Raw genomic sequence first — 26416 nt, 5'->3', positions numbered from 1 at the left:
ATAGGTCAAACTCTCCTACCTTTTAAATCTAGAAAAATTAAGCGAATTAAAGACAGAAAAGCAGAGAGAAAATGTGTCACATTTCTCTGTGACTGGCGAGACTGCTGTTCTGGTTGTGTGATGGGTTGGTAACATTAGAACTGGACAGACAGAACTTGGATTTGTGGACTGATACACACCTGAAGGAAGGGTTGCAGTAAATATAGCAGTAGATTTTTATTTTTATTTTTTTCCTGAGGAGTTAAACGCTGTGTCCTCACACACACACACAGCAGCGTTGCAGGACGAGCATCTAACAGGGCAGAGAGCTCAGCATCCCCAACGTCTATGAGGAGAAACGGGGAAAGCTTCCATTCGCTCTCAGGCACCAGCCATCAGCTGAGCTCGCACCAAAACCCCGGCGGTGCATTTAAGGGAGGCGGCACCTCCCTGCAGCCCCTTCCCACCAAGACAAGGAGGAGCAGCAGCAGCGCTCCCTCACCCACCTCCCCCCCACCCCACCAACCGCCGCCTCAGCCCCACCGGCCGCCCTAACGGCCACCCCCACCCCGGCCTCTCCCCGCCCATTGGCCGGCGCGCGCCACGTGACTCCGGGGCGGGCGCGCTCCCGCGGCCGGGCGGCCCCGGCGACGAGGGCGGAAGTGCGCGGCGGGGGCGCGCGGGCGGCGGCGCCCCCATGAGAGCGCGGCGGGGGGCAGCGCTGCGGCCGGGCCGGGAGCGGGGCCCCAGGTGAGGCGGCGGGGACCGGGCTGAGCCCGGGCGGGGGGCACCGGGGGTCTCCGGGGGACGTGGGGGGAAGGAGGCGGCCGCACCTGGGGCCGGCCGTGCCTCCCGGCCCTGCGGCAGGGCCTGGGGCCCGGTGACCGTTGGGGGAGCGCCTCAGCGGGGCGGCCGCGGCTCGTCAGGGCCGGGCTCTGCGCTCCTGGGGCGGCCCCGGGGCTGCCCTGCCGGCTGCGGGGTCTGGGCGGGAGCATCCTCGGAGCTGCGGCTCCCCGGGAGCGGGCTCTGCGCGGAGAAACTTTGTGGTGCCCTGTCCAGCAGCGAGCCCAGCCGGGTGAGGGGGCAGGCACCCGGGGACAGGGCGTGTGGCAGCTCTTGCTTGATAGCCAAAAATAACTATTAATTATACAAAACTGAATAGCGACAGCTCCATTTCGCGTGGCAGTAGTGTCTTTATGCTCGCTTACAGCAGGCTTGTCGAAATAGCCGTATCTGCTGCTTTCATCACGCTTCTGGCCTCTGCTCGCTGAACTTAGGTTTATTTTTTTGCTTATAATCAGATGGTATCGACTTACCGCAGTAAAGGCTTTTGCATTCACTTCCTGGATGAAATAGTTCTTATTTATGGGAATAGTCTGCAGGCTTCTCTGTTCTTTGAGTAAGTTTCCCGTGTTAGAGTGTGTGCCCCTTTTGGAGGGGGCCGGCTTGCCCCTGCTTGGTGTGCGTGGAGAAGAGTGAAGCTGCCCTGCTTTCACTGGCGTTATGTATGTGCTGTGGAGAAATGTCTAGTTCAAAGGCATAGTTGGAAAGCTTTTCAGAAACTGTTAACTGAAAGCCTAATTTGACCAGACAATGCCCTCTCAAACTTGTCCCTAATTGTCAGCGCAGTGGTGCTGGGTATCTGGACAGAAAGAAGAGCAGTTGAGGCGCTTTGAGATGCTGCCTGTACAACTCTATGTGTGCTGAAATCCTGGATGATAGATTCTGCAATCTAATGCCCCGTAGAGGTTTTAAGTTTCTTTCAGCTGCAACTTTTCTGATTGAGCACCGACTGTAATTTGACTGAACGCTGTGTGAAGTGGCTTACTTCTCTGGGAAGCACTGGGGTCCAGGCTTCACAGGCAGAAGCTCTGTCCCGTGAACAGAGCAGAAGTGGCCAGGCAGCGTAGCAAAACAAGCCCTAACATCGTGTTTCAGGAGCCTGGTTTGTAGTTTGATCTTGTCCTCTTGCTCTGTAAGTTCTGTTCCCTTCCTATGCAGTGGATACTTGTACTTTGAATTGATAACTTCTTATTAACTAGAGTAATTAGATTCAAACTCCATGTGACTGACTACTGATTAAGTGAATTGCTTTCTGTTACACCACGAATTCATCTTAATTAAAGGCCTCTCACAGTAGATGTACTAAAGGAGACAGTTTCTCATGTCGGCTGTGCAGGCAGTGAGTGTTGAGGCAATGGGAGTGCATGGTGGGATCAAGACAAAAGCAGCACCCAAGGCCAGCAGGTGTCTCGTGCCCGAAGCAAACAACTTCAGGATGGAAGCAGTTATCTTTGGGAGTTCGAGCAAAATCCAGTGGCTGTGGGGGTGCCACAGAAGTGATGAACACAGGTCTGGCATTCGCTGCCTCCCACACCCTGTGTGCATGACTTCCAGTAGCTCTTGCATGCCTGATTTATGAGAGGTGCTGATCCCAGTTGTCAGCCAGGTTAGGTGGCAGTTGCATTCTCAAACTCTATCTCGACTTGAAAACACTGTCCTGCTGATAAAAGCCTTGTTCTTTAGGCTTTTATATCCCTTTCCTCCCCCTGCCCTGTCTTTGCAAACTTCTGTGCCACCACCAAGCGGTGGTGATAAGGTTCCAGTGCTTGCTATCTGCTGTTGGATGGAGCAGGAATGTCAGCAAACAATCTTGGCTGTTCCTAGTGGTAATAATAAAACAGTGCCTTTTGTTTGGTGATATAATTGTGGCTCTTCACAAGAGGCTGTGGAGTGGATGGTTAAAAAGTACTTGTTAATAGCTGCCAGGGTGTGATTGCTTTGTGGGTAGCTCCTTTTAGCCCATTAAACAGGACTAAGAGAATTTCATCAACGCCTGCCCCAGAAATATCAAGTTGTCTTGTCAGTTAAGCAAGTTAAGTCTACATAACTCGTGCTTTGTTTCTTCGTGTTCTTCTGAATGCTGCTTTAATAGTGATATTAGAGGATCTGTTTTGTCTCTTGCGCTTGAGATGTGCAAATATATTTTTAAGACCTGTCAAAATGAAAGCCATGAAGTCATGCGGGAATGTTACAGAGGTTGCTGTGCAAGCAGATACTTGAATCTACTTAGGGTGGCAGGGTGCTCACTTAGAGCAGTCGCTCAGAACTGGTTTGTATGGACCTTGAGCCCATGGCCTTTCTCATGGATGCAGACATGGTACAGAAAGGTGCAAATAATGGTTGATTGTGGGAATGTGAGACTTAATGGGAACAGTCTTCACTAGAAAGCTTTGCGGGATCGTATGTCAAAGACTAAAAAAAATCAGTTCTGGAATTATCAGTCTTAAAAAGCCTGTCAGCTGTTACTTCATGAATTAGTGGTGCTGTCAGTTGATGTGATTAAAAAAAATATTTCAGGCAACAAAGTGTATTGAAGCTAGAGTTTTTAATATCCTTAAATTTGAAATGTGACAGAACTAATCTGAAGTCAAAGCATAGGGCTGAAAAGCTGAAAACATGCAGTTATGTAGGTGTTGTGGCTTCTTAGGTTTCTAGCTCTTTCTGTGCATGTCTTCACCTGAACTAAAAGGCCATCTTTCAGGGGAGCACTGGAGACCCAGACTTAGCCCGAACATCAGGCAAGGTTTTGTTCATTAGATGGCCAACTGAAAGAATGGCAAACTTGCCTAATAGATGACAAAGGTTTTTCCAAACTATTGGCTTATGGTAGGTTAAGGGGGGGGAAACACCTTGATGAGGTTATTGTAGTGTAATCATTGTGGGATGACGCTCACAACATGTCAGGGCACTTTAAAAAGCTGAACTGTAGGAGTTACCTGAGCTCCGGACTCCATGTTGCAGAGCATTAGCTAAATATAGTGTTTTTCTTAAGGTTAGCACTCTTCTACCCAGGAGAGCACTATCCTGAGCAGAAGCTTAACAAGTGGAGTGTTTTTATAGATCAGGTTGCATGCTGGTTTCCTCAGCTGTCCAGAGAAGAGGTGCTTTTGGTAACTGAGGAAGCCACTCCCTGCTTAGAAAAAACTAATTCTAGAGTGTGTAGTAATCTCTGATGCAGCCTTTCCTCTAAACTGCTGCTGCTATAAGAAACTCTTCCCCGTGATGGTAATCCTCAGCTATTTATTGTTTTTGGCTTACTGAGATCCCATTTTGGGTAGGTAAGGAATTCTCATCAGGGCAGTCACCACAAAGTCTCACTGAGTGACTTTTATGGCAGCTTTCCACTTTTATCCACCATATAATAAAACAGACTAGCCAAGCAATTTAAAGAAATGGCCTTTCAAAAAGATGGAATGTGTGCTTGGATTTGGTGCTACTTCTCATTCTGTTTCTATTCTAAAAATACAATTTAAGAAGCAATTTAATTTTTAAACAATTCTGCATGCTCAATGAGAATTTGCTTAGGGTTGTCCTTGTTATGTTAAACTGAGATCAAACTCAGCTTTATCGGCTGAATCTTGTTCTGAAGCTGTCAAGGAAGAAGACACGTAATTCAAAATGTTATTGTACAGTATCAGTGCCAGCCTTTTCCTATGTCCAACTTCACTCATTCAGCTTGTAAAACAGGGATCAAGCAGTGATTTTGTTCAGCTTCTTTCCATAAGCATTCACAACTGTCTTCTAATGGTATAACAGCAGGTGTACTTGCCAGATAGGAACTTCGATTTTTATTTTGAAGAGTAACTAATTAAGTGTTTGTCATGGAGGACTTGCTGTAAGTTTTTAGGTTTGCTGTACTTGCTCTAGTTTCTGAGTAGGTGTTCCTATCCCAAAGGCTCCCCAGGAACGAGGTGTGTAGGAGCTGTGTTGCTGGGACACCGGCTTGTTGAGTTGCTGAGGCTGGAAGATGCTTCTGGAGATGCAGTCAGCAGCAAGACCAGACTGGGACACTAAACCTGTCCCTAAGGCTGATTGTCCATCCTCGGGCAGAGCATCACTCATTCCTGCTGTGCTCAGGAAAGGGAAGTTCCCCTGCCTTGCCTTCCTGGCCTGTCCATCCTAAAGAGCGCTCCAGTGATCCCAGCTCATCTCTGTGATCCTGATGGCATTACAGCCCCTGCAGCTGCACACAGACCCCCAGCATCTCCTGTTTGCTCCCTGTCCTGCATGCAGCAGTGTGCAGAGCAACCAGCTGTGCTGATTCCCCTGGAAGGGCAGGAGAGCTAGGAGATGGGCTGGTTTGCATCAGGACAACAGTTTTCTGTTCTGGTAACAAGCTCTGAGGAGAAGAAATGTGTCAGAGCAGGCAGGGATAAATGTATGGCTTATCCTGTGCTGGTTCTGCTTTCCGTGTGGCCTGTCTCTTGCTAGGTCGTACACAGGGAGGTGTCCTGGGCTAAGTACGTGCTGAGTTCTGTGTTGAAGTCAGCTGCTTCTAGGTTAACTTAGGGATCCTGAGACTGCATGTGGCCCTTGGAAACTGGGCTGTCAGAGCACTGCATTTAAAGACAGAAATACTGCCGCTGTTCTGGCTGGGGCAACTTGAGGGAAGAATTCTGTTTAAAGGAGGCTTAACGCAGCGGAATGAGAGAACTCCTCATTATCTGAAATACTAAATGTCACTGTTGTTGCTTTGTGTGAAGCAAGTGTATCGATCGAAAGATGGCGAAAAGGTTCAGTGCTTGGCACTCCAGTGCAGTGTGCCTGATTGAGGGAGCTTAATGACTCACAGCATGCATCTGCGAGCCCTTCAGTTTGGTGCTCAAAATAGTGCAAGTATTTTCAGAGGCTACAGGGACATGATTCCCCAGCCCTCTTGGGGAGGTGTGCCTCCGTGGTTAATAGTAAACTTGGGGACTAGGGGCTTATTGTTCACTACCTCCATCAAATGTCAGCAGGTATTTGAGCGGCTCGTGGTGGTACAGAGTTGTGAGCATGGGACTCCAGTTTCAGCTTCAGAGCAAGGAATGTTTGACAGGCAATTGTGTGGGTAGGAACAGTCGCTACTGCTGGTAGTACCGAAGGCAGGCTAAATGATGGTTGGGCTTCTGGCTTATCCTGGGTGCTTGTTTCACTGGGGTATCTGAAGACAGTTGGCATGCTCTGGCCAGATCCATCCTCTGAATGAGCGGTGGTAGCAGCCTCAGTGGTAGCCTGTCTGCTGCTGTGTGCTGCATTTGCAAGAACAGGGGGTAAGCTCCAACAGCTAAGGATAAAGGTAGGGAAGGAAACCTGGCTTAGTAATGCTGCCGAGAGCAGAAGAATTAAACCCTGCAACTCTGTGCAAGCTCATGGCTGAATTAGTGTTGGCAGGAATTTATTGGATCAATGGTAGTGGCAACTTCCTTGTGGATAGTACAGCTGCAGGTAATCCACTGAAGTAATGACTGAAACCATTTTGTAACCTCATACTGATAGAGCATTTGAAGTTAGCACACTGGAATTCAAAGTGAACCTACTAAAGGCATTGCATAAGCTGAGAATTTGACTTGTCTGAGGTATCTGTTACGTTCCTAGAGGTCTGATTAAAAATCAGTATTAGATTAACATCTGAAACATGTCATTATCTCTCAGCAGTGCTTTGGCAGACCTGGTGTGTGCTGTGTATTGAAGAAGAGCATGCTCCTGCACAGAGGAGCTTTCAAAGGAAGGAAGGTTGGAATACGTTTTGCAAGTCAATTACAGGAGTTGAGGCTGTTGTACAACTCTCCTGTAGTGTCACTTATCTGGTATGAATGAGCCTCATTGACTAAGGTGAGAAATGCTGTCCTTAACTCACTGCAAGTAGTTAGGCCACTAGGCAGTTGCCGCCACAGTGACAAACCTACCACAGCAATACCAATTAATGCTATTAGCTCAGTCTTCATGCTTGTAGAAGACTTACCAGGTTTTCTAGCAAATTCTTGCTAGGCTAAGAGCAGTGTGGTAGGTTAGTCTTGTCTGTAGCATGTCTGAGATGTCTTCCAGGCATTAATACCAGACCTGCCAGCTTCCTGCAAGTACCAGGAGCAGTCTGGCCAGGTACATCCCTACAACTGCTTTTTAGCTGTAGTGGTGTTGGTGTCTTAAGATTTCCATTTCAGGTAATGCTTTGTCTTTTTGGAACAAAGAGCGCACTTCACGTGGTGTCATGTACAATTTGCTGGTTACTTAGCACAGTAACATAGAAAATGGGATGCTGGTCTTAGAGTTTTCTGGAAAAAAAATAACTGCTTCTATGGTGCCATCTGTGAAACAGTGAGGCAATCAGAGTATTAGTAACTGACTGTAGCTATCTAAATACTGAGTGCTTTGTGAGAGGCTGGGGGGATTGTGATGGAGAGGGACCATTCCCCTGGAGCCCCACTGCGGGGTGGTGCTGCATGGCCCACTGGGGGGTGTAACGCCTGTGGGCCTGATGCACCCTCTGTCTCTTCTGGGGAAGAAGTAACCCTGCTAGTTAGGGAAGGGGAGCGTGTGCTTTGTGCTTGTCTACTTCATCGCTGACCTGGGCCTGTACCTATGTGACAGGATGGTGCAGTAACGTGGCAGAGCTGGTAGGTTGCACCGCGTGAAGCAGGAAGGATACAAGGCTGCTGCTAGAATCTAAAAGGACAGGTATGACACTAAAACTGCAATTCTGCCGTCTGCTTCCTCCTCCTGTGTTTGTGCCACTGCAACTCACGCTGCAGTCAGGACAGAAATTCAAGCTTCCAGATAGCAATGATCTCCTGAAGGCACAGGGCCATGTGGGTCTCTCTGTGCCTTGGTAGGGTGATGAGTTGCACTTTGACTCTGCAGCAGCCTGAAGAGGAACTGAGCAGCGCTACAGTTGACTCGTTAACAGGTTTTTATGGTGCTCTCCCTGGGAAGTTGGTGCATGCTGGAGTTCTGGCAGTCTTCCCTCCCTTACATTGTCTCTGTTTTCTGGCCTCCATCAGGATCCATAGGGAAGCCTGTAGGGGAAGCTGTCAGTTCATCTCCTTCCTCCGAGGAAGTCTGGATGGAGATGACTCACCTAATGACTGTAGGGCCACAGCATGCTCAGGCTGTTTTCATGTATCATATCCCAGAAGAGTTCACCTTCAGATGGTGTGGTTTGGTAGATGAAGTGGAACAGCAGTGGAGACAGCCGTTAGCTTCTGTTCCTGCAGATGCTTCCACTGCTTGGTGTGCGTTCAGTGTGCAAGAATTAAATAGCAAAACCACATTTGGTTTAGTGGCAACTTGTACCACTGCGAGCTGCTGGTCACCTAGGCAGTTCTATGCACAACTAAGTAGCTATAATTCCGCTTAATTAGCTTGATTTTGGGATGAGCTGTATGTTTTGTTTGAGCAGGAATGAACTTGGTATCATTGCGTAGTCCAAGCTTGGCAGCAAATTGGAAAGGCTCCGTATAACTGTCCTCTTATTCTAATAGTGTCTTTTAATGCTGCCTTCTGTGATTCCTCCCTTTGTTGGCTGAATGCTCTTTGTATTTATAAAGACTAAGGGCAAGACAGGCACTGCTTTATTAAGCTGGGAAATGGAGATGCCTACCTAAGCAGTCTGAGACAAAAATAGAATAATTGTAATAGATTTTATACAGATCTGTATAAAGAGATCTAAGACCAAAATGAAGCAGCAGAAATAAGGCTTGCATTCTAGTGTCTGTATTCCGGCTCCAAATAAAACGAGTTGCAGTGCTGTGTGAGCATGTGACTGCAGTATTGAAAACGGTCCTGTTGAGATGACTGCATGCATTGATGGTCTCCTGATCTGTTGCTATCAGCCTGTTAAGAGCATTAACTTTGACCTTTGCAACCTTTAGTCAAATACAGATATAAGCAGTTTTGGGGTGTGTAGCACCTTATAAGTGCTATCTAAGGGCAGTCCTTCCTCTTCTTCAGTTAGCTGCACAACTTGTTTCTAGTCCGTTGCCATTTTACTTCAATTTGAGGGGAATTCTAAAAAGGTGACACTGAATTACCTTAGATACAGGAGTATGTATGTGTTTGTGTTCTGCTTCAGCATAGATCTGACACTAAGGGTTATTTTAAACAGCTGCCCTTTGACAGTCAGACTGCCTGGGCTGTTGCAACACACAGCATTGGTGCAGACTAGAACCGTTGGGTAGGATTTGGATTATCTAATTCCAGGTTTCCTCAGACAACAGTATTGTTCTAAGCAAGGTTATCTTGAAATTACTGCTGGCATGCACGACACTCCTTCTTAATGAATGATCTAGAATTGTCACCTACTGAATGATATGAGAGGGCATATTCAATTATTTTATCAGCAAGTAAATGCTGCTGTCAGGTTTGCTGTTGAAGCTGTAATGATGTGTTTTTCAGGAAACTCTGTCAAAGCAGGGCTGGGCTTGACAAGGGTGGTGAGGTCAATGTGCTAAGTATACACAAGACCATGCTTTTTTGTATATACAGAGAAGTGACCTCATTGAATTACAGAACACCTGGTCACCCAGATCTGAGGACAGCCTCAGTGTCCTCACTGAGGGGTTGCCTCAGCCTAGCTATAACTTCTTGCAAAGAATAGGGAGCTAGACTGCATAGGTTGCTTATGTCATGATTAATTAAAGCAGCAATGTAGCTGGGTGTCTCTATTCTTCAAGTTCTACATAACTTCAGGTGTGCATATTTCATAAAAATACTGGAAGTCTCTGCATAGCAAGGTCATTCTTCCTGCATGCAAATGTGTGGAGTCATGTAAGGTGATGCTGTGATTACAAATGTCTTTAAATGTGTGCATAGATTCTGTCTATTGGGTGTAACTAGTAACTAATTTTGATTGAAACTGTAGGTTTCAGGGTACCAAGTAAATGTATCCATGCTGTAGTTTTTCTGTAACATTTAGGTGTAGTTTACACTCCTTCCACCAAGGATCCAGTCTATACAGTGTATATTCTTTGTGTTTATGGAGAAAGTTAGTTCTGTGCCCTAGAAACTCTTATTTTCCCTTTTGTTATAAAGTATCAAGTGTCCCAAATCCATTGCTACTTTCTTGTCTGTTATTACTTGTGCAACTTCAAGACTTAATAGGTTTGCACAGGTTTAAAAAAAAAGCCTAATTACCAGAAGTAAATCTCAGGCTTGGGTTTTGCTCTCAGGCTCAGCCCATGCTCTGCAGCAGGGTGTTGGCTGTACCAGCACACCGTGAAGGAGCACGCTGTGAACAGGGGCAGGAACTTCCCCCTTTCTGCAGCAGGTTAAACTGCTGCCTCTACCTGCTCTGGAAGACATCTCAAGCCAAATGAGGTCCTTGAACTGGTTAAGCGTGGCCCAGGAAAATCTATAGCCATGACCAAGAAGGTAGAAACACCCAGCAGTAAATGGGGAAGGATACAGAGATATCCTAACAGGAAGAATTTGTGCTGAGCACTTCATAATGGTTAGTGTGAGAACCAATAACTGGAGACGTGCCAAGAGAAGATATTAGCGCTGTGAAAAAAGGTAGAGTAGCATTCTTTATTTTTAGCATGCATATCCCAAAATTCTTAGTAGCATTAAATATGCCAGTTAATCTCCAGTGAACTTGTTTTTATAGTTGAACTACCAGTTGGAGCGTTTACAGTCCATTGAAAGCTAATAGAATTTCAGTGCTTAAATATTTTCTGGATAGCCTCAGAACAGCTGAGGAGCTCTTACAGTTCATAGCTCAGTGAGATTGCTAATTAGTTTTGTGATCCAGGGAATTTCTGTGACTGCATTCTTGCAGGCGTATCACAGAACCAAACACCCCAAAGCCCCTAATTCATATTCTGATAAATGAGGATCACTAAAATAGTGTTGCAAAACTTTGTCCTTTCTGTGCTTGCTTTTGATGACATCATATTTAAGTCTTTAATAGGTTGAATACCCAGATTTTCCTATAAAAGTAGGTATCTGAAAGGTTTAACAAAGCTGCTCTGTCAAAGCTATTGGGCTAAGGGTTTCTAGAATCCCACTTTGAAATCCAAAGAATGGCTGCTTTCAGTGGCGGGGTAGTGATGAAAAGAAATGTCCAAGAATATCAGCTGCACAGTAAGAGAACAAGGGCCGATCTCAGTAATTTTGAGCTTAGAGCTCTATTTCAGTTTTTATATCTCAAACTGAATGGGAAAAACTAGAAGCGATTCCAATTACAGCCTTTGGAGGTGTCTAGAATTTTTTTTTACTGTAGTAGCAGAGTGTCTGCTGGAAAGCAAGTAGACTTGCAAGTTTCTCATGTTTTTTTCTTCCGTGTTTGGGTGGTCACTAGCAAAACTGCTTCCTTTCTTGTGAAGCAACAAGTGCTGTATCCTTTCTGTAAGTGACTGTACAACCATGGAGCCTTAATGCCGATGAAATAAGGGATGTGAAAGTGTCGTCTGATTCAAAATGTAGGTAGTTATTCAGGAGTCATCTCTGAATCTCGGCATGAGGTGAGCCAGTCCTGTGTGTTGGCAGTGTTCTGGAAGAGCTTAACTGTTTAGGCTGAGAAGAGGGTAGAGAAATAAGCAAATTTGTTTAAACTTGGACTTTATGAAGCTGTTTGTACACTTAAAGTACTCAGTTCCCAGGGGCCAGCCAGGAAAGACACAACATTGTGCAGGTTACTCAGTGGTAGGAGGCCTTACTCAACCTGGAGAAGTCACAATCAAATGAGAGGGGGCTGAAATGGTTGATGAGCTTAAGGCTAGATTTTTTTGGGGGTGGTACGGTTTGAATGCAAAAATGTACTGGGCCACAGGCCTCATTCTGCCGGTAATATCTTCAGAAGTCTAAATAAAACCTTTCAGGAACCACTGTGGCTTGACTTGTAGCTCTTGTTGTTTCATGTGGCCAGTCTGTCTGATAGTCTTTGTTTTTATGGTCTAAAGAGCATCTTCCAGTAGCACCGCAAAGCTTCTACTCTGTATATGGCTTTGTGTAAACTACTATCAAAAAGTCCCGTTATCAACTCCTTTTCTTAGTCATTTTCTTTTAAAGCAAATCAATCAGGTAATTACTTCTAGTTTCTTAAAGATGAAAGGCTTCCTGAAAAGTTCATGCTCTGGTCTAAACTCTAGAACTTTATTTCAAAGCAGGATGAATGGTATCCTGAAGAAACCCAAAGCCTTCCAGCAGGTTTATTTTTACAGCTCGTGATGTTTACCATACCAAGTGGAGCATGGTGTTCCACCTGCGGGTGGAATGACAGATTGGAGTGAAGGGCTGAAGGAAATCAAGCAGTGTTTTAATGGCAACTACATTCATTACAAATTCTTCTAGATGTTGCACCATCAGCCTTGCTTTGCTCGGTTCTGCTTCCCCTGCCCAGCTGGGTCCAGGCTGCTTGCCCAGTGCTTTCAGGGAGTTCACTGAGGTGATGCAATGTAGGGATGGTCCTGAGTAGACTCTCATGTTTCATGACCCCTGTGTCAGAGGGTTCATGTAGTATTGACACTCAGAAAGTTTCGAGTGGCACTTGTAGTAGCTCTGCAGGGAGGGTTAAATACCTTGGCTGCCAAGAGCTGGGCTAGATTTAAAAACAGTCAAATAGTGTGCTGGTGCTTGGCTTTTGTTTATTATGCTTTGCTTGCCAGTTGGGTAATGCTGTACATGAAGGCTGACCCTGCATTCTCCAATGCCCATTGAGTTGGGATGGGAAAGGAAGGATCTAAAATGTTCTTTCTAGTGAGTCTCTGAATGTGGGAAATACAAACTGGGCAGAGAGCGAAACTGGGTGGTGGAAGGGAGCTGTTCCCGTAATGTGGCCAGGTAAAGACGTGGTATCCCAATTGGCGTATTGGGAAACTTGCTCTCTTCTCTTTGGGCTGGTAGTAAGTCTTTCTATTCTAGTTGCGTATCACAGTGCAAGGTTAGGAATCCCATTGTCTTGTGGCTTTCTACTGCTTGGTGTGGCAACTTCATATGCAGCAGCATTAAGTTTGTGTCACCAGAAAAAAAGTATTAACTTGAAAACCTCATTAGCTAATGCAGTAACCTTAGCGTGCTTCTCAAAGGTTTAAAAAGTCCCAATTGGACTGATATGTCACTAGGGATCTTTTGGCTTTTCCAGAAAGCAGCCTGTCCACCACTGTCAAAGCCAGACTACACTTGAAATGGGACAAAATGAATTTCTCTAAGAGCACGCTGTGCTGTTACCCGAAACGGTCTCACTGTGTGATCAGCCTGTAGCTTTTATGCCTTGGGTGTCTATGTTGAGGCAGGTTGAATCCGACTTTATTGTCTGTACAGCATAAGTGGACTGTAAGTGAAGAAAAAAGCTTTACTGCTGTAACTTCTAGAGGTCAGATGCTGTATGTTGGGCTTTCTTGGGGTTTTCCATGCTTGCCTGCCAGGGAGCTGTATCCTCATCTGCTTTCTCTCAGATGTAAGAGATAAAAATCACATGTGCAGCCCTGTCCTGGCTTGGAACCTCTGGGATAATGTCTGAGTTCACTGTCCCAAACGCAAAAGTGTGTGTGCTGAACAAGAAGAATCTGAAAAGTCACCTGATCCCATTGCTGTACCCTCGACCTTTTGTATTAAGGAATGTCCTGCATGAGGGGGCTGCTGTATAACAAAAGTTTACTGCAGGAAAATGTGTGCTTTCACTTGCTGGTGTTCACCCTGAAATGAACGCTTATTGCACTGCAAGTTAGTCATCTGTGACAAACACGTGGAGTAAAATACTCTGCATGGAGAAATGCAGGAACTCGAATGCTTGAAAGCGCTGTCCTGAGGGGGCTCCTCCATTGTTGGCCTGTTTGCTCTGGCACGGCCTGCACTAGACAATGAAAACTTGGTTTGAGGTGTTGCTTTTCAGAACAAAGTCGTGACAAGGGGGGGAGGCATTCACAATTGGTGTATACCAGGGTGGGTTGCCAGGAGGGTGGTATAATTGCCAGTCCCCAAACACAGCACATGTGAATGGAGCCAGCTGTTCTGAGGGAACTGTTGGGAATTGGCAATGCCCAGAGGTTCTTCCCAGCCTCTGTAATCCTACAGTGCTTGTAGGTTAACAACCCTTCGGTCCCTAGCTGGTTTTGTTTAGGACAGCTAGTTATTCTGAGGGTTTTTGCAGTATAGTGCTTCATGTGACTGGTGCTGTAGGCCTCGTGTTTTCATCCAGTAGAACTTGACGGCATGGCACGGTGGTTGCAGCGTCTTCTAGAATTATTAGTCTAGACTAACTTGAGACCCCTGGTAGGCCTGTTTGTAGGTATGTCTTGTGTTTCTGGAATAATGGACACATACAAATCAAGGCTGGTGTAGTCACTTTCCATAGTAATGTTCCCTGAATGGTTTTGCTGTTCTTCCTACAGCACTCAGCCACTATGTGAATATTTGGGTCCCTGAGCTGTCCTGCTGTGAGGACATGAGTGTTGCTATCCTCATGCTTCCATTATAGCAGTCATGTGTCTGAAGTACACATCCCTTTTTTCCCCTCATTGTGGGGATCGTGACTGGTGACACATCATTTTTTAATATCAATTACTTCTGCTTTTGTTCCCAGTGGGCTGTTCTTACAGAGCTGCTGCTCTGTGCTAATCAGTGTGGCAGCTGATGCTTGTGTTTCTCCATCCCAACTGCTGTGTCCAGCTACTCTTAAGTGCTGGAGCCCTCTTAAAAAAAAATACTACTGCCCCTAAGCACTTAGTTTGCATGGCACATAACAAACAAAGGCTTTTTAACAAGTACTTATTTATTGAAGCTTACTCTTTATGGTTTTGCAACATCTTGAGAAGAATAGGTACAGGAGAATTTCTTGCAGTAAAGCAGAATTTTCTCAAAAGCAAACAGCAGCATCAAAAGGTAGGAATTGCATGAAATAAATGCTAATGCCATCTCATAAGACTTTCTATTGGAAGCTCTTGCAATTTGTTCCTGCCAGAACTTACTGTGAATCTCTGCTTTTTTTATTAGCCTACGTAGAGAAGAGATCAAAAGTTTTTTCTTCTCATAAGCAGATCTAAGGTATAGCTCTGTTAGTAGGCTGAAACTAAGCTGCATCAACATTAAAGAAATACTTTGGAAAGGCATAAAGCCTTGTAAGAAGAACTACAAAAACATTTAATTTCCTGTCAGTGGAAGCGTGGTCTCCTTCTTTGGAAACATCTGTAGGTGGCAATTGCATAGGATGGGTTTACAAATGAGAGCAGCTTGTTCAGCTAATAGCTGCTGTGAGAAACCTTCGGCACTTCTATTAATGGTCTTCTTGTTGCAGAGAAGACACTGTTCTGGTACCGCGTTTCTATTTGTCTTTTAGATACCAGTGACTTGACTTGCTTTCCAGTGCATTGATAGCCTATTCTTCAAGCTTGCTGGGCAGGGGTTTAATCTGGTCTTTCCACAGTAATGCGATGCCTCCCCTGTGTGCTGCTGTGATGCCATTGGTGTCATGGATGGTGACTTGCTTTTTTCTGTCAGCAGATCTAATTAGTTGCCTGGCACTTCTGTGGCAAACAAGACAATGGCTGCCAGCAAGAGCAAGAACCAGAGTTCCTTGGCACTCCATAAAGTAATTATGGTCGGCAGTGGAGGTGTGGGCAAATCTGCACTCACTCTCCAGTTCATGTATGATGAGGTAAGTAGTTTCAGTTCACCTTCTTTAAAGCACAAATGAATACATCTCGCTAAACTTTTGTAGTTGGTCAGGGAGACTAAATGTAAGTAGCAAAAGGCCTAGTGACTTGAGTGGCCAGAGTAGAACATAGGAATAGACAAAGCATAACCTCTGGGGACCAAGGGTGACAAAATTGGTGCTTTCCAAGGGGGGGAAAAAAGTCTTCAAAAGATGTGCAGAATGCGAAGTGGCTTGTCTGAGTGTTTGCAGAGGTAGCTAGCAATTGCCTTTGAAACTAATTTTGTTGCTGTTTCTTTTAGGCCAGTTAAGGTTGAAGTCAAAAATAAGCATTCTGGCTTACTCTGAGCCAGATGGAGAAGTAAGCGTGCTTAGAGAATGAGTTCTTCAGTAGTGATATACAGGAAGATATACTAGATCAGACAGTCCAGATTCATATGTGAATGAGTGCCTGACCCTGTAATTCAGGAGTTAGCATTTATTTGCAGGCTGTCCAATCACACTGTAGCAATGTGAGTATCTGAACAGGTTTAATCTATGGGGAGAGATGGTATAGGCACTGTTGTGGTACCTACACTGAGATAACCCAGGGCATCAGCTGGCTTGCTGGAGACTGGTCTCTGTCTTGAGTTTGGCATAAAGAAATCTGTGGTGATGCCAGCTCGAGGGTGTGAACTTCCTGCTTGTACCTCTTCTAGCATGGTCATTAGAGAAACCCAGTCAGCCTGATCTCAGGGTCATGGTGCAGCCTTTTGTTGTGCTTCAAGGTTGAGAAAAAGGAATTGGAAATGTAAGGAACCTATGGTGAACCTGTGCTGTTAGCACAGAACCACAAATTTAACTCAGTGGCTTTGTGGGTCCAATCAGTATTATATACTAAACTACATGACTGTATAATTATAGAGCAGCTTTTCATGTTCAACAGTTGGATGCTGTCATCTACACCTACTGAAGCTTTGGTTAGCTATACAGTCAAGTGAAGTGCACTCAGAAATACTTTATCCTTGAAGGAGGAGATCTAGATAATGCAACCAGTTTGTAAGCTGATAGCTTATTCTGCATCATTGACCCTTAAATTGTGCTGAAATTCAATAATTTTATTTATCAAGATCATTTCTCTTGACTAGGTGGGCCAGCTCTTAGATGTATTAAGTACTTAATTGCTTTTTATAGTAAAACTAGAAAGAAAAAAAAGACAGTGGAACTTTGTATCTGACTGAATTATGGCAAGGCTTTCAGGACTTCAAGTGTCACCAAAATGACAGGGTAGGCATGAACAAATATTGAGACCATGTGACAGTAATACTAAACACTAATCCTTCTCATCTCCTTCAGTTTGTAGAAGACTATGAACCTACCAAGGCTGACAGCTACAGAAAGAAAGTAGTTCTGGATGGTGAAGAAGTTCAGATAGACATTCTGGATACAGCAGGACAGGAGGATTATGCAGCCATCAGAGACAACTATTTTCGCAGTGGGGAAGGGTTTCTTCTTGTCTTCTCAATAACAGAACATGAATCCTTCACAGCAACAGCAGAGTTTCGGTAAGTAATTCCTCTTCCAGGTGGGGGGGATACTCCTCTGACAACTGCTTTTAAAATCTACCTTTGTCCTTTACCCTTTATCATTTGGTCAATAAAAGTGGCAATACAATCATTTTGCTCTCAGTAACTGGTAACTAAAACCACTGTACCTAGCCTCTGGCTATAGTTGTCTTCATGCCTTCAACTTGTGAGTACATTATGCCAGCAGCAACTTCAGACAAATAACAGAATCTTGGACTCCTAAAACGTATGTATTCAAGCCAATTTTCAGTCTTTGTGGATGTGGAGTTTAATTATCTTAGAGCAGTACTTCTGGAATTAAGTCTGCCTTTTGGCCAGGTTTCAGACTCTGTTGCTTACTGCTAGAAGCAGGTGCTCTAAGGAAAGGAAGGATTAGACTCCACTCTCAGGTATGGATTGATGCCAAACAAGGGTTGGCAGCCAAGCAGTACTATTGTAGGCAGACATATTCCTAGAAAGACGCACAGTGGTAGTAAATGCTTCCATTTTTGTTCTCAGGATTAGTAGTTCTAATGCAAAAATCAGCACCAGACTGAGCACAGAAACCACTTGTGTAGTGTATAAGAAAAAAGGGTTTTAATCCAGTGTTCTGGTCTCAGAGCTCATGTATCTAGGTTCTTCAGGGCAAGTGTTCTGGCTCTTCTACATTGAGGCAACAGCTATTAGCAAAAGATAATCCAGAGATTCCCTAAGACATCTGTGCAACTTGAAGTAAAACTAGCCACAACACAGGGAACATGTTAGGAATTCTTTGCCAGATGAAAAGCTCTTTATCAGTCTGGTTTATGTTAATTTTGTTTTAGTGATGCAAGATTAACAGATAATTGGAAACGTAAGTGCTGGTGCTAAGCTAGGTAGACTTTTTTTTAAAGCTATAGCAAATTCTCCTTGCACTCTAGGACTTTTAGTCCAGGTTCTTAATGTATTATACAGTTCCAACAGTAATAGTGGACTGCATAATCTCCTAAAAGGTACAAAAATGTTGTTCATACATCACATACTTTGACTTTTGCTAGGCTTTACAAAGGTGGTGGTCATAGGGAACACGCTAGAGCTGTTCTGCTTGATATGCTTTGTTTGGATTACTTAAAGGCGCAAAGCAGTTCAAGTGTTGTAGGATTTGAAACTGAGTGTTAAGGCTAGACTTCAGGCTAGACTCGTCTTAGTGACAGATGGAGAAAAAGTCAGATAACATTCAAAAACAGTTTAAAAAAAAAAAAAAAAAAAAATTAGAAACTTCCTGGAAGTACCTAGCCTGCCTCTTGGCTTGTGTGCTTAACTGAAATGTAAGGGTAAACCCAAGGCTTAAGGCTTTGGATGAGAAGGAGTGCTTATCTTGGCAGTCTGTTTTTTGTAAGACTTCTTTAACTAGGTTAACCATGTGTTGGTTCAAGATTCCAGAATGTCAAAACAATAAAAAGGCAGTGCTGGCCCTCAAGGTGAGCAAGAAGGGCCTGGAAGATCTGGGCTGGAGAATCCTCTACTTTTTAATGGTTTGGAAGAAAACTAAATACTCCATTTAACTAATTTCATTATTTATTAAGCTCATATGTAAGAATTGGCTGCTTGAAAAACCGTTCTTCAAGAAGAAAATAACTAAAAATAAAATTAAAAATAGTCTAAAAATAAGTACACACTGGTACAGTTCTTCCAGAATCCTAGATGGACAGCAACACATATCAGTCTGGTCTCAACGTGTTTTGTTCCAGTAACAGCACAGGCTTTGAGGTGGACATGCAGCATTGCTCTGTCTCCTTTCCCAGATGCTGATAGGTCCTTTTTGGATGATACAGGATAGCAAGGTTAATTCTGATGGTTCACTTTTTTTCTAGATGGCTTTGTTTGAAAGATATGCTAGCCCTTTAGTTCGGTATTATTAATCAACTTTCTCCTTTGTGCAAGGCTTAAGTAGCCATTAAGAATAATATCCTTGCCAGCTACTCATGATGTTCTCAACCTACTGCTTTGGCAAAGCTTTGTTACCTGGACCTGTATTGAGGTGGGATGCAGGTTGGAACCTGAGGGCAGCGGCTGAATGCTTAGTGAAATTTGGCAAATATTGTACTTGCACTTTTTTCCTCATTCAGTTGTGAACTCCTGTTGTGAGTTGTTTTCTACCACACAACTTTTCTTTTAGACCCTGGGTAGCAAAATTTCCAGCAAAAAGGAATAACAGCCTTCCTGAAAACGTGAGGATTTGCTTAGTGTAAAGCCTGTGGCATTAGTATATTAAACTTGGAATCATTTAAAGTGCATGTTCAACTGTTGGGAATGACTTAAGTACTGTTGTAAACACCAAATAATGTGCAGGCCACATGATCCACTGTGTAAAGCGTAGGTGTTTCTGTTGCTACCACTAACACATGTTCTTATTTTTGAATACCTGGTGCATTAGGGAACAGATCCTGCGTGTGAAGGCCGAAGAGGATAAAATCCCTTTACTGGTAGTAGGAAACAAATCTGATTTGGAAGAGCGCAGACAAGTGCCTGTAGAAGAGGCTAGAAGTAAGGCAGAGGAATGGGGTGTGCAGTACGTGGAGACTTCTGCCAAAACTAGAGCAAATGTAGATAAGGTAAGACAAATTACTTGCTTCTGCTAGAGTTAGATTGATATGGGTTGTTTAATAGCTGAGTGATGAATTCTTAATTCTGGCTGGAACAAAAGCAAATCCACAGTTGAATCTCTGAAAGCATAGGTTATTAGAAATGAACTAATTTACTAGAATATGTACATAGAAGTAAATACATAGCTCAGACGAGCTAGAGGCCAGTACAAGGTAATACTACTGCCTTGTTTTAAGTGTTGGTACTTGAATCAGCTTTCCAACAAGGTCTGTTAGCTATAGGTGCTTATAAACTCTTCCCCCCCTTCCTTACAAAGCTGTGTGCTGTGGCTAATGGCAAAGCTTGATTCTCGTGTTTTGCCAAGACTGCTCTGAATTGACAGGAACTCTTCCTTCAGCGTCCCTGACCTTTTTTGACTTGTACACCCTGGTCTAGGATAATCATGACATGTTTCTGCAGCTTGTTTCTTAATTAAACATTGTTGGGGTATTCTGGATGAGAGATGAGTTAAGACTGAGTGTTCACCCTGTAGGAAAAATAGTTTCAAACCTCTTCATGATATGTAGTTAGGGGGGTTCTTGAAGATGGTGTCCTTTTTCTTCACTGTGGACTTCACTAGTCCACAGAAGATAACTGGAAATTTACTGTTGGGCTCCTAAGGACTCTGATGATAGTTTGGTATTCTGCGTTTGTTTCAAGATTACAACTTGTAAGCAGCTTTCTGCTTGGCCAAAGGATGTTGGCAGCTAGCTGAACTCTAAGGGTGAAGGTGTTGTCAACAGTTTGTTAGCTTGCTAATAGAAATATTGTTGGTCCACAACTTACATAAATAAAAAGCTTCTATTATCGAATTGTTTATTAAAACGGTGTATTTAGAGACAGACTCTTTAAGAGACAAAGGGATTGAGACAACTCTTCAGATATCTTCCTTATAAAGGACATACCATAACTTAAACTTGGTCAAAAAGCATTCTTTAACGTGCTGTTACTAGAAAGTCAGACTACTGGATATTAACAGAAATATAGTTGTATGTCTAGATCACACTAGCATGGTGTTACAGACCTCTCCTAGCTCCTGGGTAGCTTATGTGACACATACGCTTATCCTCTGTATAAACACTCTTGTCTGTTAAGATAAGTTACCAGCCTTTGTGATGGTTCTGCATGGACACTGTAGCAGAATAAAACTTTCCTATAAGAGGGTTATGAATGTTAAGCTATTCTATTTCTGATCATAACGTGTTCTTGTTTCCAAGTGTAAAAGACCTGTATAGGTCCCCTTAAAAAGAATAACTCTATGGAAGAACACAGTTCTTGTCCTATACTTGTTAATTTTTTTCCTAGTAATTCTGTACTGTGAAACAGCTATTACATCTTACACGGTATGTACTCATGCAAGAGACTTGCAGGGGTAAAGTCATCTAAAGTTCTTAGTAAAAATCTCTGCATCTTTCATATAGAAAAGTCTGAGAATTTTCTGTACCTGATACTGTCACGTGAATGCTGTAGCTCTTTTAAATTATAAAACAGGCAGAATATTATGCAGCGGTGTGTGTGCTCGTATAACTACATGGAAAGAACTGAACTAAATACTTTGGCTAATGCAAGTGATTTGTCTGGAAATGTTTCTAGGGCACAGACAAATATTACCATGAGCTCTGAATGCTACTTTTGTGCAAGAACAACATTCAATAAAAAGCTCTTAAAACTGGGCTGCTGAATGATTTGGGAGGCAGTTAAGATAGAATTATAGAACAGTCTTGCTTCTTTGCTGCTGCTTCAGATACTATAATTTTGCTGTTGAGTCTGTCACTGGGGTATATGTCTAGATTCAATTCTGCTGTTAGATACTGTGTTGTGCTACGTCTTTTATGGGCTACTGTATTGGGCAGCAACTATCTGCCTTCAGGTGACAGAACTTGATTAATCTTTCTTTATTTTCCCCCCTTAGGTATTCTTTGATTTAATGCGAGAAATCAGAGCAAAGAAAATGTCTGAAAACAAAGACAAGAATGGCAAGAAAAGTGGCAAGAACAAGAAAAGCTTTAAAGAAAGATGCTGCTTACTGTGATGCTTGGGAACTGTAAATATCTATCTACAGGTGGCATGGATAAGATACCACTAAGGATATAGGGCTGGATTCATGAAAGGAAGTCTGTATTGACTCCCTTATCTCTTGCTTTGCATATCATACCTTCAAAATGTGAAAACAGAACTTTGAAACCATTTCTGGTATCCAACAAAACCTATGCCTATGTAGACTGAAATGGGCTCTGTCTTCCTAGTGTCTTTCAGAACTAGAAACATGCTGAATTTCAGAACTACAATCATTCTGTGCGGTTATACAAAGTTCTTTTCGTATTAACTTCCTGGTTTACGTTAATGTCTCTCAGAATGTTTCTCTTGAACCTCTACTGGCCTTAAGAAACGCAGCTGTTCAGGTTCAAACAATTTTTCACTGTTGCCCTACTGATGTTGCAAACGGCAGAAAAGCCAGATGACAACTGGTAAGAGTTTGAGTCTCCATCTTCTGTTAGTGGTCACTGATTTCTTATGCTGAAATCTGCTTGTTTCCTTCCTACACTCCACTTAAATAGCAACTGACACTTGAGTCAACTCAAAACAAAGTTTCTTCCATGTTCTGTTTAGTCAATACAGCATTCATGAATCAAGCCTATGGACTCACTTCAGACTTATTTAGGTAATAAAAACTATGATATTTAAATACTGGTCAGATGCATTCCCCGCTGGTCCATATTCTCATCCTTAAATTAGTGGTATGGGGTGAGAAAATGACTCAAGCCTTTCTTCAAAAGGAATAGTGTTGTCACAGTCTCCTAGAAATGTTGTCCTGGGTTTCTTCCATGTTTTGTGGCTAGACACGATTGCACTCATTCTACATTGGTCATCATTCCCCTTAGTACTGGAACAGTGAAAATCAATGTTCACGTGTTTTGTTTATATTAAATCCACGATCATGATGGAAAAGTGGGAACATCTGCATCCATTCCATGTCTTATTGAAAACAGACCTCGAGTAAGGGTGGGTCACAACACAGTCATGAGTTGGAGTAGGTGAGGCATACATGCTACCTCTCAGTGATTATTTGCACGGTTGCAGAAAGCAAATGGAGTTAAGCAGTTGCCACATCTGTTACTCACTTAATTTTATATGTACTGTTTCTGATGCACAGCAACCTAGCACATGGAGATGCATGTTGAGTTTTGCTGTCAGTTATGCAATGGTGGTCATGTTTTAGTCAACAAAAACCAGCCTAAAAATGGAAGAGAAGTCATTTCTTAGCAGGTTCTCTTGTCAGCTGACTGAACTGTGTTTTCTGATGCAGTTTAAATTGAGTGCAGTTGCCAAAAAAATACTTCTGTCACTGTTGTAGAAAGTAACTGTCTCTTCTGTTTGTAGAGTCTCACAATGAATTATGGATATCTTCCATTTTGAAGGAGTAGACAGACTTGAAAAGTAGTGACTGTACCTTGCTTTTTAACTAGATGCTTAAACACCCTTGGTGAAAGGATAATGCTATGTGGTTGTTCAATGAAGCACACTGCAGCACTAAATTAACAAATATTTTTTTCTTGAGGTAAAAGAGTGGTAAATACTGTTCTGTACTTCATACTGTAATTTGAAGATGGAAAACATTTTTAACATGTACTAGATTGCTCTTGTGCATTCAGTGTCTGAACTATGGAGGAAAAATGTTAGATATCAGAACTTCTGGTCTGAGGTTTTACAGGGACTTATCACAAACTCATCGTCTTCCATAATTAGTCTAACATGTCAGGCAACTCATTGGATTGGGGAAAATGTACTAAATAAAAGGTGCTGTAATCTTCGTTCATGTCAAGTTGAATTCCTTGTCTGTTAACGTTACCTTCTGTGCACAGAAAGAATGGTTACCAGTTCTGGAAATATTTCTTGTAGTGCCATGGTTGGTATCACAAAGCCAACTTAACAATAGAGTTGTGAGGCAGAGGCTGTAGGAGCCTGGTGGCTTACAGAACCACTTGAGCAGTATCTGTCTGAAATCTAAACACCTAATGGGACACTTGGAGCTGTAATGCTTGGAACGAAGTTTCCTCTTGAACTTCCATGGATCAAATCCATTTCTGAATGCACACTGTGCCTACAGCATATCAATGTCTGCTTTGGAAGCAGACCACTCAGGTTTGGTTTTAGTTGAGGCCTACGGGTTAAGTCGTTAATTAATCTAAAGGATAAACAACAGTTGAGTTTGCACTGCAAGCTTAACTAGGTCAAGCCCCTCTGAGGTGGATTGCAAAAAGTATCTAACAAAACTGAATAAGCTTTCCTTGCTATATGAATAATGAACTTGGCAAAGCTCACAATAACCAGCTAAGCTGTGGTAACTCAAGTGACTCGCATGCCTTGACCTTTGATCTCTTTAATCATAAAATACGTGACAGTATTTGATAGGGCAGATGAATTTCTATTCAGAACAGTCTGTCTCCTATGGCTGTCTGTACGGTTTGCGTGCTCTTTTCACTTGGGTTACTTTTTTCAACAGATAAAGCTCCACCACTAAGGTGGACTTACTTGAAAATGGTGCTTGCTGTTTCATGACTTGATACTGCATCTCTTCAGTGTTCTGTGCTTGTAACCTTTACCAGAAATGCTAGGCATAGCCTAAATACAGCAGCTCTATGGTATCCTCTTCTGTACTTCTGATAAACTTTGATTTAACTTTCCAGTTATAGCGGAGAACATGGTAAACAAGGCAGCTACCTTGACTACGTGGTAACAGTGGGTAACAAGCTTTGACTTGCACCAGAAAGGCAGTAAAACAGCTCTCCTGGACTGGAATCCTGCTGCATCCACCTCATATGGTGGAGGTGTCCGAATGTATGTTCTCCCAAATGGGGGCAATGCAATTTGAGGGTGTTTGAATGACTTTCAGTTGTGCTTCACTGGACATCAGTACACATTGGTATCAGGTGGGTTGACTGGAATGAATAAAAAGTCGTGTGGAGAAATGCTGCCTTTAAATTTGGGTTTTCCTGTAAGCAGAATAAAGGGAGCTTTGGCTTTTACCCAAATGAGTACTTACAGCTCCAGTACATCAAACCGGGAGAACTTTGGCAAGGGGTGTGTGTGGCTGCCTGATTGCCATGCTGTGTAGCTGAAGCAGTTGAAGGCTGCGTTGAAGCTGATATATTCTAGTAGTCTTTTCATGACCTTCTTAGAGCATGGCTGTAGGCAAGTAACTGGATATTTGAGACTGGAGGTCATGCGAGACTTGAATGCTTCAGTGCAAGTGTGCTGTCAGATGTTATTCTTGCATAAGGGTTTGATGTAAAGTCAGGGAGCTGTTTACTGCAGTATGTAATCTTCTGTATCTGGCCAGGTTGTGGGTATTCAAGTGTTCTAGTCTTCCTTTGGATCTGAGCAAACAAGTATGTAGGAGACAAATTCCCATTGTAACAGGGCGTAAGTCACTATATAAAGTTCCATTTCAAAAAGCAGGCTAAATTCCAGGAGTGTGAGAGCCGGCTTCTCTTTTCCTGGTTAGAGAAGGGTGTCTATAGATGAGAGTACAGATACAGCATGAAGAGCATCTTCAGTGACTTGTGCTATGCGTTCTGTACAGGCTGACCTTTTACTGCAATTTCTAGGTAAACCCTAGGTTTGATGAAGAAAGATGTGGGCATTAAACTTCAGTAAGACTTCACTACATTACCTATCTGAAGTTGCAGTTGAATCCTGTCTGGCTAATACAGTGCTTAAGAATACTTTGGGTCTAAGGCACAAAGCTGCAATCTGGAATGTAGGGGGAAGGGTGGATGCATCTGAGTAAATACTGTGATTTTTTTTTTTCCTTTTAAAACTTTCCAAAGTGCTAACCCAGGGTTTGGGGCTGACAGGCCTATCAATTTTTGGTCAAAAAGAGGATACTGTTTATCAATTCAACTCAGAGCGTGTGTAGACAGAAGCTTTCTTTAATTGCTATAAGCATATGTTGCTATGTTCACCTCCTGTTGACTTTGTAGTTGGGAGAAGGAAGAGGAACAAAAAAAGCTATGATTTTCACCATGATCTCCACACTTCATGGAAATGGCAGGTGTTCCTCTTGGGAGGGGAAGGTGTTATCTCTTAACACCAAGAAAGAGGTTTAGCATAGAGGAAGTGATTGTGACTGCAAGATTTAATAAGATTGCCTCTAAACCATGTATGTTATACTACACAATGTAAACTTATTTTTTTCTTACATAGCTTCAGAGCTTTGTCTCTTACTTGCACAAACATTTCTAATGTCTATAAAAAGTCACTTTTCATTATCATGCTAATACAACTGATTTGTATTACTATTGATAATAAAAAAAAAATAGGCACCATATTTGTTTGTTATTGATTTTCACAGTATTTTATGAGCAAGTCTGATTCCTAAATTCTTAAACCAAGCAGCCATTGACTTGCAGATTCTGGAACTCACCTTTTGCTTGTATCAAAGTTATAATATGATTATATTCCACACTGTGAGGAAGGGGCGGAGGAAGAAGTGAGTGAGGATCCTCTCATCAGTGCTGGTGAAACTGTCTAATATATTTCAGAATTACACCCCTGCAGTGGCTTGAATTGTTCATGGCTAACTTTCCACAACATAACTAGGACAGCTTGCACTGACAGTGTAAACAGAGTTCCTCTCCTCTCTTTTTGGTCAATCTTGATGGGCAAATAACTAAACAAACAATGTTGTGTTGAAGTGCTGATACCTGGTCTTGAATGTGAGACTACTCTGTGTTGGTTTGTGACGAACAAACTTCCGCAGAGATGCCTCTGGTTCGAGACAGACTCACTGCACTGTTCACGTCACTGAATTCTGAATGGCACAGAAATGGGGTTCACAGTGAACTCACTGCTGGGT

General features: G+C 43.1%; 1 protein-coding gene across 2 annotated transcripts; it reads left to right on the top strand.

Moving 5' to 3' along the window:
• Positions 1–665: 665 nt before the first annotated feature.
• Positions 666–23380, top strand: RALB (RAS like proto-oncogene B). 2 transcript variants are annotated; one of them, XM_032190077.1, is made up of 5 exons: positions 666–729; positions 15238–15391; positions 16724–16932; positions 19349–19526; positions 21470–23380. In XM_032190077.1, the coding sequence occupies exons 2-5, from the start codon at positions 15278–15280 to the stop codon at positions 21587–21589; spliced, it is 621 nt and encodes a 206-aa protein (XP_032045968.1). In that variant the 5' UTR covers positions 666–729; positions 15238–15277; the 3' UTR covers positions 21590–23380. The 2 variants fall into 2 exon arrangements, with proteins under 2 accessions (XP_032045968.1, XP_032045969.1); XM_032190078.1 differs by lacking the exon at positions 666–729 and having other exon boundaries at positions 15235–15391.
• Positions 23381–26416: the final 3036 nt, after the last annotated feature.

Source organism: Aythya fuligula, chromosome 6, assembly GCF_009819795.1.
Source record: "Aythya fuligula isolate bAytFul2 chromosome 6, bAytFul2.pri, whole genome shotgun sequence".
Lineage (NCBI taxonomy): Eukaryota > Metazoa > Chordata > Aves > Anseriformes > Anatidae > Aythya > Aythya fuligula.
Note: the sequence above shows the minus strand (reverse complement) of the source record. Positions and strands in the feature narration are given on the sequence as shown.

Bases quoted from the DNA above. Each gene is read 5' to 3' on its own strand.
- RALB (XM_032190077.1), top strand. From the start codon at position 15,278: ATGGCTGCCAGCAAGAGCAAGAACCAGAGTTCCTTGGCACTCCATAAA. The intron at 15,392-16,723 runs GTAAGTAGTTTC...CATCTCCTTCAG, and splicing joins TCCAGTTCATGTATGATGAG to TTTGTAGAAGACTATGAACC. The intron at 19,527-21,469 runs GTAAGACAAATT...TTCCCCCCTTAG, and splicing joins CTAGAGCAAATGTAGATAAG to GTATTCTTTGATTTAATGCG.